Below are 17,680 nucleotides of genomic sequence, written 5' to 3'. Positions count from 1 at the left end.
ATTTTAATTACTGTCTCAAATAGCCCCACTGTCTCAAATAGCCCCACTTTACGGTGTGTTGTTGGATTTTCAAATATTATAGAATATGCAGGGGCTCCTGTTTTTGTGTGTGAAAGGGAGAGGGATGATACCCTGTGTCGGTGCCACTGTGGGGTCATTGATAGGTATTTGATATTCTAGTACCTACCAAGAATGGTGCGTAATATAAAATAATAAGTCTTCGGTCATCTGGAAAAACCAAAATATTTTTTTTTATGGGGGCCGCTGGATAGGCATGGAGTTAGTATTCTTAATTATGCAATATGCATCGTTCTGTGTGCCTAATATGAAAACAATAATTATAACTGAAGGTACCCAGTGGCGGATCCAGGGGGGGGGGCAAAATGGGCATTTGCCCCCCCCCCCCAAACGGCATAATTTTAACATTACGCCTATGGACGATGCATGGAAAGAATCGATAAATTTTATGGCCGCCCCCCCCCCCAAACCTCTGAGCTGGATCCGCCTCTGAATGTACCTAACGCACTGGCGAATGCAGGGGCATTTGTAAGGCCCTATATCTAGACCGGCATTTGAGGCGAATGCCCCCTAGTAGCGCCCGAAAATTTGTCGTTTTATAAAAAAGAGAAATGAACTATTATTAGACAAGGTTTGCTTGAAACTGCATAGCAGCTTCAAGCAAACTTTCAGCAGTTGCAAACGGAAGGAATCGAAATTCGAGGAGCTCTCGGAATTTGGGAAACTACGGGAATGTGACCCCCCCCCCTCCCCTCCGCAGCGTCCGAGACAGCGTACCTGAACCCGCCTATGACAGTAAGCTATAGCTAATACCAAAGTATATAAAAACACTGCTAAGACATTTCTGCCGTTACGCTTTCATCCCTCGTATCGATTTGCCTCTGATTTAGCATCTTTTCTTCGCCCGCTGACCGCTCTCTCCTATCGCAGCCCGATCCCACGAGCCACGAGTGGCGGTAGGGCCTTGGAGTGGCGCCGAAGCCCGAACTCAGTGCTTTGCTCATTCATCATTGTGAGCCGCGACTCCGCACCACTCGCTGTCAACTGTGAGCTGGGAGGCGGGGAGGCGTGTGACCTTGAAAGTCAGCCAATGAGCGTCCGGGCGGACTCAGTCGGCGCTGGGACGCCGTCGCCGCCGTGGCGTTCCGCCTCCGCCCGCTCCGTTTACCAGTGGACGCTGGCGCGTCAGGACCTGTTAGCGCTTTGTGGTAACAGTGCAGTGAAGTGGCTGCGATCATAGCAGCCACGAAGAACTCCACTCAGCATGTGTTTGATAGTGATTTAGTGCTCCGGCTCAGCCATGACGGGAATAGAAAGTGCGTCGCCAGGCCAGAAGGGACCATACGGACGGCCGCGGAGCTATGATCCCGACTTCCACGGGCCTGTTCATAAGCGCTCGTGCACGGACATTCTGTGCGCGCTGCTGTTCTTCGTGTTTATGATCGGCTGGGCTGGGGTGGGGGCGTATGCCATCTACTACGGCGATCCGGAGATTCTCGCCTTTCCGACTGATTCAGATGGACGCAAATGCGGCCGCGATCCAGAGGTTGCTGATAAGAAATTTCTCCTGTACTTCGACCTCACACAATGTTCTTCGCCGATTGTCCTCATCGCCGGCTGTCCGACTCCGCAGGTCTGCGTCAGTCAATGTCCTCAAGAGAACCGCTTCGCCGTCCCCTACGGCCTGGACGAGCGTCTCTGCACAGATGCTGCCCGCAGAAGCCTGACCTGCCGGCCGGGGGTGAACCCGATGGACCGCAGTCGCTCCTGCAGAAGTCTTCTTCGAGACACCGATGACTGCGCGCCGTATACCTTCCGCAGCGCTGCGGTGCTGGGACGCTGTGTCCCTAACCTCGGCATCGGCGATTTTGATGAGGATAATGACAAGGTCAAAGATGCAGATGGCAAGGAGATGAATGTCACCATGGACGCGCTCTACAAGGGAGCTGAGAAGCTGGGTGTCTTCGTCAGCCTCAAGGACTTCGGTACGTATAAGATCCACCTCTCCTCCCCTACTCACATGTTGACATTCCGGGTGGTTCACATGACTTCAGCCATATGTGTGTGTTTCCTTTTTTAATTAACCGTAAAAGCTGTTAGTTAATCCTCGCAATTGTTGGACTGCTCCTCCCATTTGTTGATCGCTGTGATATGTTCACATGACACCACCGGATGAGATATACGGTATATGCAATATGCATTCCCTGGTGGAAAACGTTCGATATCCGCGCACATGCTGACTGCTGCTTTCACTTGACTCGGGCTGTCCAGGATCTGGATTCCTAGCATATGACGTCATGCAAACGTAACATGGGGAACTTGACTGACAAGTCTGAGTATGACTCAGGTCACCTTAAGTAACTTAAATGCGTAAATGGAACCATCATGACAAAGGTAGCATCAGTATCTTATGACGATGCGTCGCATACTTCTACTCTCTTTTTTTCATCCGCTAAACATTGGCTTTAACTGGCTAGATCATTCGTCATTCGTCTTCAAGGCCATCTTTGTTGTGGTCTATTCATAGCCTTATCCATAGGTAGTATGAATCATGGAACGTAGATGGTTCATGTTATTTGTGCCTTATCTTTTACGTACCTAATGTTCCTCTTGCTGCTCCTCAGTGCCACCCTCCCCATCCCCCTCCAGCAGTCTTTGTTGGCTTGTCCTCTCCCCGCCCCGCCCCCTCCCCGGCCCGGGTGGCGACCTTGTTGCTTTGTTGGCCCTGTATCGAACGCGACTGCTTATACCCCAATTGGTTGGAATGGGAATAGGGTCACACCCAACCATTTCAGTAGGTACCGATTGCGTGGTCTGCCACACAACCTCCCCTCCCCCTCCCCATGGTTTAGCTGTCACACCCACCCCTTCCGCACCTCCCCCTCCCCCTTCCCACTGCACAGGGAAAATATCTACCATTGCCAAACTATGTCGGGTACGTTTGCGTACAGGGAGTGACTCAAGGTTCCTTCCGGGGGACTGTGGTTTGGACGTCCGGATCAAATACAGAGAATGTCTGGTGGATATGGCGTGGCTGGTGATCCGACGCGGGCCGGCAGTGGAGCAGTCCACATTCCACTAAATTATAAGTGCACTGGACTTGAGGCTGAACTTTCACTAAGACGTTTTCTTTTACGTGCCTACGGATCAACACGAGTCTAGCTTCTGCAAGAATGTCTGGCGATATTTCGGGCACATGCTGTTATTTTCCCTAGCACTCACTAGTAATCTTGCACTCACTTACATAATTGCTCTTTGGCTAGGTTTTCTTTGAACGTCATTCGATTGGGCTGGTTTCAGTTTCCAGGATGTAGGGTCCGGTGGCGCCATTGAAGTCACATGCTCGTGCCACTGGATAGTGGATATACCTCGGGCTGGGTGTCACTGCATGCTCGGTCTGAGTTCCGAGAAGGGAACCTATAGCACGGGGACCGTGATGCAACAAGGGGTTGCTAGCCATGCAAAGCGTGATTGAACATGCAAAATTGAGTGGAACCGGGCACCGATGCAACAGGCTGTACATATGTTGACTCACTGATCAGGGGATAACAGTTTAAGGGGTATTTTCGAGTTCCGGTCAAGGGTGGGCCGTGGATCGCTTTTGTCTAGAAATTGTTCGCTCTGTAGGTATGTTTTAGTAAGCTGTAAGCTGCTTTAGGTACCTAAGTTGTAGGTAAAATGTAAGCACTGTTAGTTGAGTAGGCTCGTTTTTGTATAGGGGAAGGTGGGGTAAGACGGACCAGCTAAGGTTTGAGGCCGCATATCTTGCTACACTGCTCTCGTAATTCATATTATTTATAGTCTTCGGAATGCTCAATCCTTCCTCTGTTGATATGTGTAAAGACTAAATTTCAAATTAAAGACATCTAGGTGGTGGATGCTGTTAAAGAGGGACATGTCAAAAACTCAGACAAGAAAAAACGTGGGGTAAGACGGACCACCCAGCAGTGCCTGCTATCCGTTCATGTGTGTTACACTTCTGCTCTGTATTCTTGTAAGAAAAAGTGACCAGAATGGTAGAATAACAAAATGAGCCATTATTCTTTACTCATGTGTGATGGAAGTGCAGCTAAAAGCTAGGAACATATGTGTTGATTGTCGTTTGGCATGAATGCATGCTAACTGAGCACTTGCATGCATGGCTCACATGCAACAAAGACTTCTTCCTGAAAAAAATAGCTTACTTAAACTTGTGTCAATGTTTTGGAAAAGAACTTTCCATATACAGGGTACAATGTAGGGGAGAGAGGTCATATTGCGCCACCTTAAGGATATCGGCCTATTACGGCTAAAGTTGACCAGCTGTCATGCTTGATGATATCTCAAATTGTACCTCAGTTATTTTGGCATCAAATTACAACTCCTAATTTATATCACACCCATAAAAATTAACAAGAGAAAAGTTTTTTCGACACACCTGCAAAGGGCGCATTTGCGGACTACCCCATCAAAAAGCGCCCATGCCTCTCATGTAAAAGCGCCCTATTAAAAACAACGGTTTGCCACCTAACTAAGTAGCCTATTTGAACGTGTCAGCCCATTAACCATTTATGCTGTGAAGGCTAAGGTAATGGTAAGGTGAGCGCTCTAATAATCAAAGTGTTCAATGAAATGTGTCCCACTGTCCCAACCACCAGATGCTGTTTCTCTGGGTTGAAGAATAGGCCGCAAATAGGGTGGGCGCAATTACGAATGGAACACATTTTTCATGAGCTTCAAATATGGCGAGGACAGCGAAGCCACGGTGGTGATAAACTTTCAAAACTACCATTAAACGAGCAATTAACAATGATTATTAGTTGAATCACTATCTCTAAGATAAACCATGACACTAGCAAAGGTCGAAATAGACTGTTTCGCGTAAGAAAATAGAGGAAATCACAAAAAATGGTCTGCGAGAAAGCTGAGACACCTCACCTGCCCCCGTGGACCGGAATAAGAACGAGTTATTGGTGGTGCAGTAAATGCACACATTCGAGCATTCATTCGAATCGAATTTTGGACAGGAGGAAGGTGTGGCGCATTTAAGAACATGGCGCAATATGACCTCTCTCCCCTACCACCACAGGGTAAGATGGACCACAGTGGTCCGTCTTGCCCCAAATCTAAATTATGTCATTATCATGACGTATATGTCAAATAGCCCAACATTGCAAAACCTTGCCTTTCCTAAAGTATGACTATAACTAAGTTTATAACTTTGTTCTTCACAGTTAAGTGCAAAATAGAAACTAATCATGCAAGAAAGGCGCCGTAATTGAATCACCCGTAGACCTCTTATATTAGATCGGTTTGACGAAAAACAACATTTTTCTCAATAACTCAAAAGCTATGCATCCTAGCAGCATGAGCTCAAGGTGGCCATTGTTCCGAAGGAAAACAAACATAGTGAGTGCATAAAGCAGTAGATACCAGCAGCGGTTCAGCCGGGAGGGCTGGTGGTCCGTCTTGCCCCGCTGGGCCGTCTTACCCCACCTTCCCCTATAGGTAATTCAGAATGTTATATTTTTATGACTTAGTTACGTATCTAAATCGCAATGCTTTTCTCGTTAAAGTGTTTGGCAAGGACAATGATGCGTCATATGAACGAGCACGCTTTATGACAAACGTGCTCACATGCGTGGAAAACATACAGATGCCAACTGATAACAACACGCTTAGATAGCGGAAAACAGCCTGTAAGCGAACGGCACCCGTACCAATTCACTCGAGCTCAATGTCTTTTTTATGCTCTTGCGCTTGGTAAATTGCTAGTTCTTCAGTGCTTACATATTACATAACACGCAGGTAATTACGCAAGCAGGATTGAACTGTAAAAAAATCAAACGATTCCTGCTCCAGCTTTTATCTCCTCCGAAAAAAATATAGCAGCTTACACGAAATTTTCACACGCCGCCCGATCTAATCTCTCATTTTATCGGTCTAGTCCGTCACAAAGGCAAGGTATTTCTTGCAGTTAAACTCGCAGCTCATTTTTAAGCGGGAAGGGGCCGTCTAATTCAGACCTGATGTAAGCGAGACTCTCGGATCCCTGGGCTGCAGGGGCTGCTAAACTCGGCAGCAGACAGTTGACGGCGCTGTCCTAAACGAAGGCGATTGCTTTCACCTTGAGCTTGTGTCTATCCTCTTGTGAGGTGGCGTGATGTGATCAGCGAAAATTGGAGAAAGGATGGTACAGTAGCGCTGATCATTTGCTTGTTGCTATGTGTATACCTACTAACACTCCATGCAATTATGCCAGAGGATCTGAACCTACATAGTTGGTAGGCGATGTCGATATAATACATCATTGTGTAATTCTGCTCGGTCGTCCCAACTGGACGCTACTCGCACACAGTCCAATAGACTATCAAAGGCGTTGACTGCTGATATTATATGGTTTGTTTGCGGTAGTGTAACAGTATTTTAAACACTGTTTGTAACAGTGTAACAGTGTTTAACGAACATTGTTCCATTGACGAATACAGGAAGGTGGCAATGGCATTCAAGTTTTAACTCTGCGGGCCGCGGGGAAGAGCTTAGGTATCTACAATCTACTCCCCAAAAAGTTATCCAAAGGAACTCTTGGCCTGTGGTTACCTACATCGTTTCCTTAGCTATTAATTGCCGTGCAATTGAAAAATGATTATAAAGTTTCCTTTTTGCGAGGAAAAAGAATATTTTTCATCAATTTAGACACTACAGGGGGCACGAAACATGTCCCTAATTCCCTCCTCGAAACAAGTTGTAGCCCCTTCGGAGCATTCAAGTTGTAGTAACCATCGAATCGGAGCATTCATTGCATCTGGAATCTGGTCCGTGGAAGCCTTATTTTGAGACCATTAGTACCACTGTCATTGATATTATATAGTTAGCAAAATAACTTGCCGTATATCTTCCATTTAGCTAGCCTCGAATTTTTCCTCTCCACGTCTGGATGTCGTCATATACCCCTGTGATATCCGTCGTGACGATAGCTAACTTATGCCTCTCCGCAACTCAGCTCGAATTTTATCCCGTTCTAGGCGTAAAGGCCATCAGTCACCAGCGCGAGTGCTGTTATTTGAGCATCTAGCTAACCATGTTTTTACACAAGTAACGCCTCGCACCTTTTATCTAACTTCGACTTCCTTCCGTTCCAGGTGTGGAGGCGGTCAGCGACTACCGCGAGTCCTGGTGGGTGATCGTGCTGGCCCTGGTAGCCTGCATGGTCGTCTCACTGCTCTGGATCCTGCTGATGCGCTTCGTCGCCGGTCTGATGGTGTGGCTCGCCCTCCTGGGCTCCCTCGCCGGCCTCATCGGTGGCTGTGTCTACACGTTCATCCGGTGGAGACAGCTGGCTGATGTGCCTGGGGCTGATAAGAAGATTAACCCGCTGGATGCGTTCACGAAGGGGTTTGATTCGTTCCTGGAGCTGCAGCAGACGTGGTTGATCTTCTTCATCATCCTCTGCGTGCTGGCGACGATCCTGCTGCTGGTGGTGCTGATCCTCTGCAAGAGACTTCGCGTGGCAATAGAGGTGATCGATCATGCAAGTCGAGCGGTGACCTCGACGTTATCGACGTTGGCGTTTCCGCTACTCCCGTGGCTTCTTCAGCTGGGAACTGTAGTGCTTTTTACAACACTGGCTCTGTACATTGCCTCCATGGGAAGAGCCAAGTACCTGGTCTCGTCTCTGCCGCAGTCCTGCAGGAATGTATGCGGAGGGTACGTCTTCAATGGCACCTGTGACCCGGACGCATTCGAGAAGAGCTGCAGGACTGACTGCCCTGAGGCCGAGTGCCGCTTCGTCCAGTACGAGAAGTTCGAGGTACGTGCCAGTTTGTCGTTTTGAGATATGCGATAGGGTGCCGTTACTTACTTCGTAGTATTTGATATTGCTACTCCACCACAATATTGTGTGTATGTAGTGTTCTTACCTTTTTGCGGATAAAAATGACTGAAAACGTTCAGAACTAATCTAACTTATGTCTCTGTACTATTGTAACGGCCAATGGATTTTACCCTATTAATTATGTAAAAAGCCGTGAAGTAATATATCATTTTGTGAATGTAGCAGGTTATCCAATATACTGGTAAAGCATGTTGATAGACAGACACTCATTAGCCATTACCCACAGATTGAATCGTTTTTTTTTTCTTCACAGCCCGATACTAATCCCTGCGTATGTGTTTCCGGCAGATCGTACCTTACTTACACGCCTACAACATCTTCGCCATGTTCTGGTCGCTGTTCTTCCTGTCTGCGATGGGCGAGATGGTTCTGGCCGGCGCCTTCTCCTCCTGGTACTGGACGTTCGACAAGTCCAAGAACCTGCCGCCGGCGCCACTCTCCTCCAGCATGGGCCGCACCTTCCGCTACCACTTGGGCACGCTGGCGTTCGGGTCGCTCATCATCGCCATCATACGTGTCATCAGGGTGACACTCGAGTATATCTACAAGAAGTGCAAGAGCAAGCCGGGCAGTCAAGTGGCGAGGGCGATTCTCTGCTGCTGCCGTTGCTGCATGTGGTGCCTGGAGAAATTCATGCGCTTCATCAACCGTAACGCGTACATCATGACGGCCACGTACGGCACCAACTTCTGCAAGTCCGCAAGAGACGCCTTCATGCTCATCATGCGTAACGTCTTGCGAGTGATTGCCGTTGACGCCGTCTGCGACTTTTTGCTGTTCCTCGGCAAAGCGCTGATCACGATTGGAATCACGGTGGCTTCATTCTACTTCTTAGATCACCGAATACCGATCGAAGGACTGGATAAGTTTGTTCCGGAGACGCACTACAGCTGGTTGCCCGTGGTCACGATCGCCGTCGGCTGTTTCTTCATCAGCAGTCTGTTCTTCAGCGTTTACAACATGGCAGTGGACACGCTGTTCCTCTGCTTCCTGGAGGACCTGGAAAGGAATGATGGGTCCGAGGAGAGGCCCTACTACATGTCGAAGGATATGATGAAGGTCTTGGGAAAGAAAAATAGGCGAGTGAAAGCGGACTGAAGGCGGGGGAGCTGTGGCAGATTTGAAACGGTAAGCTCGTGAACGGCCACTAACATCACATTCACAAACATGGTGAGAAGCGCAAAAATCAAAGTGAAGGCTGTCGTCATAAAATGACATGATAAACACAACAGTGTTCACAATACAATTAGGTTCAAATGAAGCCGACAATAACTTCTGACAATACTTTTTGAAGAAAAAAAAAAACGTTCTGATGTTGGCTGCTTTAAAAATGTTCGATGTTGTTACATTTCATCCAATGTGTTACAACATGATTCAAGTGTCTAAACTAGTTACTCCACTTGAATGGTTGGTGTATGAACTGTGAACCCCCTGGGAATTGCGTGATAGCGTCCGATGTTGAGCGGCTGTTGTCTGCAAGTGCGCACCACTGTCCAGTATTCAAGTTGTAATGTCACTTGTGGTGTAGAAGTACAACACGAACACAGGTTAACCCAGTGATCATGCACATTGTAAGGTACCCATTTTGAAATGTCCCTTTGGCTTTTTCGAGGTCTTTTATGCTGTTGTCAGTCCCCAAAAATCAGTAATCACCATGTTTGTGATGCTATTTGCTTATAGCCTTGATAGATGATTACCAGATTGTGAGCTGAGCCTGATTGCTTCGTTTTTTTATATAAGATCCGAGTATGTGCGCTGAAGATCATTTGCTACGAACTCACAACTTTCGTGGCTTTCATTTCTAGCATATCTTTCATCCAAGGCGAATGCGCCGTACAAAATGATGAAAATTTTCAATGTTTTGTACAAGTGCTTCATATTTCAGCTCCGTTTTCAATCCTGTCTTCTAATAAATCGTGCCAAGAGCGTGTGCAAAACGGTTATGGTGATCTGGAGTGAATAATACAGCAAATTCGTTTTCTAGACGGGTTATAGCAATTGGCAGTGGATGATGCTCTTGGGGGGAAAGGCTGAAACTTATGTGATAGTTTGGAGCGGTTTAGCCTCACTGCTACTGAGAGCCGGCTGTAAGCAAAGCTTTTCATTGGTATTGTTCACAACCCCTGCTGCTGTCCGCTTCCTAAACGGGCCAGTGGTTACTGATCGTTACCTACAGCTACATTGTAGGTACCTAAAGTGGGCCAGAAGTTTCGTAACGAACTTCACGGTTTGTATAAATTATAAAATGTCGAGTTAAAGGGACACTCCCACCTTAACATTAGTTTTGAGTTGAGATAGCCAAATTGGTGGCCATGGCCTGCAAATACCGGTTTGGGCACTCACAACATCGACAAATGCTTTAATTCGGAGATATCAGTCCCACGCACAAGGGGGAAAAGCTCAAATTATTGAGCGCTCAAAATATTGAGCGTGTGACGTCAGAGGCTCCCATAGGCGTAATGCTGAGGGCTCAAAAAATTGAGCCATTTCAGGAACACGTTTTGCAAAAGCAACTCGCAACACCTAGGGAGAAATGGCAACACCCTAGGAGAATCACTAATGATGCAAAACAGATTAGGCTTTCATATTTTTCACTGCTCAAGCTTCAATGATTGGGGGAACACCAATTTCTAGGTCGAAATCTTACGGCATACCAGGATGACTTAAAAACAGGCCAATATTTATGTCGAAATAAAAGTTATTTTTTGTCCATTCACGTTTTTTACTAGGGTTCTGTTGGAAAGAGCATTTTTCATACTACCCAAAATGATTGCGATTCAATTTCACATTACCCATATCGGAGAATATTTTTCATTTGGCGGCGCCGTTTGTTTATTTCGTCGCGACGTCTCCGGTCGCGTGGTTGTCGTCGTCCTTGTGTTGAGGGTAAGTTTTTATCGTTTTAGTTGTACTTAGATGTTAAAAGGTACACTGAAAAGTTTGAATATGCTGTGATTTTAAATTTGGAAACACGTAAACGTCAATCAATTCACGTTTTCCTCGATTTGCGTGCAGATAAGTAACTGTCGACGAAAGTGGCGCCATCCGATATGATGTTTTGAAGGAAGGAGACACAACATATTTACGTGAATTTTTTTGTTTTTTAGTGGTATAAGTGCTTCAAAGAGGCTGTGAATGTTTTCTTCACACAATTTTTCATTAGCTATGATGAGGTAAAAGGTAGTTTCAGTCTTAACTTTCATATAATTGACATTAAAACATATGATAGTCCACTGCTATCAGTGATTGAGTACCTTGATATTTGGCATTTCTTATTAATTTGAATGTATTCTCTATCCATATGTCCTGATAGTAAGTGACAATACTCTGCCAATATGTTTCCATAGTTTTCACATTCATTTTCCAGTCCTTTACATAACATCGCAATTTATAATTAACAAATCTCAACTCCTTCATTACTTCACAACACTGACAGCATGACAGACTGACAGTCAACTATTGTGTGGGTGAATGCTTATGCTGAAACAGGATAGCCACTTTGCTGACTGGCTCGCTCATATGAAATAAGATAAAAATGATCCTTTATATCATTTCCATCTGGAGGATCGGAGTCAACGGAAAAGGAAGGCCACTTTCAAGCCTCAAGGTCTAGGGCGCCAGACGCCAGTCGGCAGTCACCACCAAATTTATAATCGATTAATTCATTATTATACTTTGAGACCCTTAGGTCACTGGATCAGCATCACATTTTCAGTTTCAATATAGTAAAGGTTTTTATTTGTATGATGTGAAATATTTTCCTGAATCAGAATTTAATTATCCCTAGGTACCTGGTAGAGGTTTTGGATTTAATGCTCATTGTTGGTGTGCAGTCAGGATTTTTTGACAGGTCCAGATAGGGAATCCTGAGCAATTTTATAGTAAAGTGGTCTCCTTATAATCACCACACATTTTATCAAAAGCATTTGCAGAATTCATTCAATGAAGAATTTTATCAATGTTGCACCCATTTCTTAGACGACCTAGGCTGCATCTTTTTTTTAGTTCCTGTTGTCCTATGACATATTTTCCGTTTTGTTCCACTGCATAAAGAAAAAAATCGTTTGAGATCACCAAACAGCTTTTCTTTTTCTGGCAGGTCTGCACAACCAAGCGGTCGCTGGCGAGGACGTCGGCCGTCTCTGTGGGTAAGGTCATCTGCTCAGCCTTTGTGGAGATCAGCAAGACGTCACTAAGATGAAGACTTCGCTGGAGCAGAAGCCGCTGACCCGTGTCCGATCGGGCAGGTCATGCTCGACGGCACGAGCCACAACTCGAACGACTCGGTGACATCAACAACATGGTGGAGCAGGTGAATGAGTTTGGCGACGTGTTGTGCGACTGCAAGAAGGGTTGTCTGCGTGTTCTGGCCGGCGGAGCGGCGACGCTGCGCAGTCTGTGCTGGCGGTGAGCAGCTGGCCGTGGTGACCGCGCGCGCCCACATGCGCCGACAACCTGTGCGGCTTCGACGGCCCGGGACAGCCCGATGCCGCCCACTATGCGACGCCGACCGCGCACTGTCCGCACGGCCACATGGAGGTGTGCCCGCGCCTTTTGCCCGCACGCTGCTACCTCGCAGCTGGTCTGCAACCACGCCGTCGCCGCCTGTAGCCCGATAACAAAACGGCTGTCTGATAATGCCGCGTGTTCTTTGTGATGTTGCTACTGTGGTCGTTGCTACTGCTGGTCTGAGACTCGATGTTTCCATTCGTCTTTTACATGTTAAGGATTTGATAATGATAAGCTTAGTCCGAGCTTAGGTCGTTTATATCATTTGTTATATGGCATATTTTGGATCAAAGCAGTACCACACTGCCTCCTGCTTTTGTGATGTATGCTGGCAAGACGCAGGTTCCGGTCGCAGGTCACCCGGACCCGGTTCCAATGTGGTCGGGCTGGCATGCGATAATGTGATGTTGTTTTGTTCGTCTCTGTGTTCCACATTTGATGTTTGTGAATCTAACCCACATTGTATAGTATTTTTGTTTGTTTGCGGCCGATGGCCTTGTAAGTTGTAACCGTGGCAATACAGTTTTTCCTGCTATAATTCTCCAATATTCAAGGGTGGGTGGATACCTCTGTATTCACGTATTCCCTTCTCCCAGTACAGTCAGAGAATATCAATTACAGTATTCATACGGATTATTCAAGCCTTGTATAATTATTTGAGGTGTGCCGAATCCGAAAGACCGATAAAACTACTAGCGGAAAATGTGACATGATGCCATGGGTTTGTGAAAAGTTTAGGTACCACGTAGCATTCAACTTCCTGCATTTCTGTTTCAACTCAGTTTAACGTATTTCAACGAACATAACATCAAAAATGGCAGCCAGTACCGGCTTCACCTGTCACGGAGAACGCTCAAAAAATTGAGTGTAGATGCTGGCCGGCACTCAATTTTTTGAGCGCCAGCTGACTGTCGTCTGTCGTGGCGCTCAATTTATTGAGTATCGCGGTCCCGAACGACAAGTGGCGCTCAAAAAGTTGAGCGTCTTTAGAGCATTTTCTTTCCAAAAAACACCGATATAAATTATCACGGCGAGTGTTCGAGAAGAAACCTTGTTGCTCTCTCTTGCCATTGATACCTTATTTGGATACGATATTTGCCGTAGTGTGACGCTAAAGGCATTGTAAAATACCATCGTTTCGCCTATTCCTTCATAATGGGGCCCGCTCAATTTTTTGAGCGCTCAATTTTTTGAGCTTTTCCCCCTTGTGCGTGGGACTGATATGGAATTTCAAACTTACAGTTTTCGGATTCTAAGGGGCTAGTGCATTGGTATGCCCCCTTAGAATTTGTGACGTCAGCGGAGATCTAACGATTTTTAAATCTTTTACTAAAACGTTTGGTAGCACGCGGTGGTATATGCTGCTTTGCGCGCAACAAATGCCGCACTTTCAAATAAAGTCGCTAGGAACAGCGGAGATCCCAAAAAGTAAACAAAAGTAAAAGTCTAATATCTTGAAAACCGGTGAATATTTTTCGATGAAATTTGGTAGATATTCGTTTTCGCTCTTTCTGAACCGAGCGACATCACTTTCGTGCCAATTCATTAACTTTTTTGAAGGTGGGAGGGTCCCTTTAAGGAAGGTGTACGATAGCGTTGACGTGTGAGATTTTTAGGCGTTTACTGCTGCACATTAGATGGACGAAGGTCACGCACGGCTGTCCTTAGTCTAGTCCAGCGCAGCGGGGTTTGTTTCCACATGTGTTTTGAAGGACGATCAAAGGGCTCAGCATCACAACACACAGTGTGGGTACACTGAATAGTGCATACGGCATGCCGAATATCTTTTAACGGGCATCTCGCTCAATATTTCTCTATGTGGCCTTGACACCATGCTTTTTATCCCCAAGTAGCTTGTGTGTTTTTTCTTTCTCTAAACTGCTTGATTGTGCCACATAACATCTGATATTTTATGATACTGATCTACTTATAAGCTTCCAAAAACTTTAAAACATTCATATCCTCAAAGCCCAAGCATGTGTTCACTTTCATTGAGACGGTCTGGCGTCTGGCATGGCGGCGTCTCAGCCCTGGTTCCTGGCACCGCCTCAAACCGCGACCTTCAGGCTCCGGCGGATGGGAAGCCTGTGCAATGTGCATGATTCCGCCCCCGGCCACCCCTTCCCCCGGCCGTGCCTGAGTGATGATGAGAATGACCTTAACCTTGGACAGTGCATGCTGTGCTGTGGTGGAGGCTGGGGGCGGGGGAGGGTGGGGGACTGCAGTGCATGTTGGTGGCTATTGGTGCAGCCTACTCTGGTGAATCCCATTCAACGCTTGCCTGCTTTTACTGACAGTTTTGCATGGTTTCTTGCAGGGGGCGGCGTTCCTGCGACCATAGTCGGCAAAGTGGATTATCGTGCCCCTGGATGGTGGGTCAAATCCTCGACCCTGTGTGTATATGATTATTCTACTTCACGTATGCGGGATGTCGTAAGCAGGGATGCGGAGCCGGAGCCGGAGCCGGAGCCGGAGCCGCCGGAGCCGGCATATTTTGCCCGGAGCCGGAGCCGGAGCCGGAGCCGTGAAACAATGTAGCCCGGAGCCGGAGCCGGAGCCGGAGCCGTCAAAAAAGGGGGCGACTCCGGCTCCTTTTCTTTAGAGGAAACAATTATTTACCTAGTTCGGTTTGACAGTAGCGACCGTCGAGGTCCTGGTCAGTGTTCTCTACCTTCAGTGTTCGCATACACGGTTACACCTCGCCTCGCATTCAAAGCAATGCTGCCACCACCTTCAAGGCGTAAAACAATGTGGTATTCAAAATAGCCTTGTTATACAAATACAGTAGCAACGTGCACCAATCCCATCGCCTTTTTTCTTCCATCCGTATTTGATTGATCGCATAGGGGATGTACTTAGTAGAAGCCGGAGCCGGAGCCGCCGGAGCCGGATCATTTTACTCGGAGCCGGAGCCGGAGCCGGAGCCGCCATGACATTTCACCCGGAGCCGGAGCCGGAGCCGGAGCCGATTTTTTTCTCCGGAGCCGGAGCCGGAGTCGGAGCCGTCTGAAATTTCCACGGCTCCGCATCCCTGGTCGTAAGTGATAACCATTTATATTTACTGACAGTTACGCTTACTTAGCTACATATCATTTGCTCAGGGATTTCACTTCATTAAACGATCGTATTCGTTATTCACAATGATGAGCACGATTTTAAGTTCAAGGTGCATCAATTACAGAGGTTATTAGCGACCGAGATGATAATTATCATCTAGTAATATCGGTCATCGACCAGGAAAAGTGTAGAGTGACAGATGATAGAAATAAGAAACATGATTCCATGCTACCAAGATTTTGAGTGTTTTGTCTTGCGGTCTTGATGTAGTAACCTTCTTTCACGTCCGATGACTCTACCCAGTGCCTTTGTGACTCATCAACGCCTGGCTTTGAATCACAGGAGGCCGTTGTAATCGAGCAACAAGGAACTCGCGTGCAGAAACTAGTTTGTGTCACGTGTGTTTCCCGTTACAAAACAGAGTGCACTGTTCCCTGTACAGAGCTGTATTGTCGGACGCGGGTGCGATATTGCGTGGCTATAAGTGCTTAGTGCTCCTATGAGTCTCAGTGCATTTAGGGCGAATACTGCGTAGTTAGATCCATTTTCAGTATCAGTGTCAGTGTGCGTGATCGCATCCTTCCGGTCACAGTCCTGAAGTTATGCTTTGTCTTTCATATATTCCCGGCTAATTGTTCATCCTATCTATATAGTGTCTTCCTTACCTGATTTCTCACGTGTCAATAGGGATATATGTGAAAACGGTTTCCACGCCTAATCGCGTAATATCGGTACCGTAAAGTGGGTCTATTTGAGACAGTGGGGCTATTTGAGACAGTATTTAAAATCGCTATAAAATGAAGATCGTTTGATTTTTGTGTGATATTTTTGCTCAGGGAGGTGTGGAATCGAGCAGTAAATCGCCTGAGCAAAAAATTAAGCATGAATTTTAAGTGATTTTTATTTTATAGCAATTTTAAATACTGTCTCAAATAGCCCCACTGTCTCAAATAGCCCCACCTTACGGTACCTCACATTTGGCTTGGCAGGTGCAGGCAGATGCCTTGTCCCAGGTGCCCAATGTCCAACTTGCTGTGATCTTATGGAGCTTGGTTATCCAGAAGAGTCAGAGTCCAGAGAGTCTCTCACAACGTCACAGGGTATCACATGCGGTATAGCCCTCCAAGCGTCGCAGGTCCTATAACCGAGGACTCTTTGCCACGTGGTTAGTTTGCCACGTGGGAGCTGATAACCATGTTTGTCCAGGTTACGCCATCACGTTCCACGTACTGCCGGACCTTATTCGTATATATTATAATGCTTGTGCATGTTGTAGTGCATAATGCATGTTTAATTGTGCATGTTTCGGCCCTCGGTTGAAGGTCTACTTGCATATCTACTTTGTCCCATTGATCTCAATTCAGCGGAAGGACGCCGCCCTGTGTAGGTATTGTGTATCTATATTGACCTAGCTGGAAGCGTTTGTTGTTGATTGGGAAAATAATGAACTCAAACGAATGCTTTGAAGGCTGTTTACTCTGTAGACTATTGGCTGTGTATAGGTCTTTGTTGAAACGACAGCAGCTGTTACAAAAAAGTCAGTAGTGCGGAGCAGTGCGCAAGCGTGGGCTGCGTAGACCTCTGTATCCTGATCAGATGCAGGTATATGGCGCGGCGCATAGACCTGGGTATTGTTACCTACTGACCTCCAATGCATGCCTTGTCACGTGCTGAATTGTAACGGGAGGCGGAATTGGCAATGTGAGCCCAGAATCGGGGTCAGGGAGGGTGGTTTAGTGTTACATTACTGCACCATTAGTTCATAGATCCTGCTTTGAAGCTGCATAACATACCTATCGTATTCTTCGAATGGTACCGTATGAACGTTTGAAATGTATAGTTACATGTATATGCCGTGATATCCTATTAGCGGGTTTAGGCCACATTGCTGGGCGCTGGCAAATAACAGAGGAAGCCTGACTTTCTGACAATCCCGACCTCCATTACATTTTCAGTACGCACCGTCCCGTGACGCAAAAAGTGACGTTTTTGTGAGTCACTTCTTGCTAGGTCCTCAGTCCTGGCATCATTTGCTGGCTCGAGCCGCTGACCTTTTGCTCTAATCTGCCCGTTTTTACCGGTATAAAAACAGCCAGTAGGACAAAGAACGCAGTCTGCGGCGACCGTGCGGTACTGCATGAACCGAGTTGCCAGGGGTTGTGCTGGGTTCCGTTAATAACTTATCGATCGTGTATACAGGGCCGACCATGTGCAATGTTCATC

The 17,680-nt window shown here is 46.7% G+C and overlaps 1 protein-coding gene across 1 annotated transcript; it reads left to right on the top strand.

The window, feature by feature from the left end:
• Positions 1 to 962: 962 nt before the first annotated feature.
• LOC122364181 (choline transporter-like 2) lies at positions 963 to 9,874 on the top strand. Its single transcript, XM_043334317.1, has 3 exons — positions 963 to 2,003; positions 7,140 to 7,807; positions 8,180 to 9,874. The coding sequence occupies exons 1-3, from the start codon at positions 1,319 to 1,321 to the stop codon at positions 8,987 to 8,989; spliced, it is 2,163 nt and encodes a 720-aa protein (XP_043190252.1). The 5' UTR covers positions 963 to 1,318; the 3' UTR covers positions 8,990 to 9,874.
• The last annotated feature ends 7,806 nt before the right edge of the window (positions 9,875 to 17,680 follow it).

Source organism: Amphibalanus amphitrite, unplaced genomic scaffold (genome assembly GCF_019059575.1).
Source record: "Amphibalanus amphitrite isolate SeventyFive unplaced genomic scaffold, NRLGWU_Aamphi_draft 000660F_arrow, whole genome shotgun sequence".
Taxonomy (NCBI): domain Eukaryota; kingdom Metazoa; phylum Arthropoda; class Thecostraca; order Balanomorpha; family Balanidae; genus Amphibalanus; species Amphibalanus amphitrite.
The sequence above is the reverse complement of the archived record's forward strand: the minus strand, read 5'-3'. Positions and strand labels throughout refer to the sequence as shown.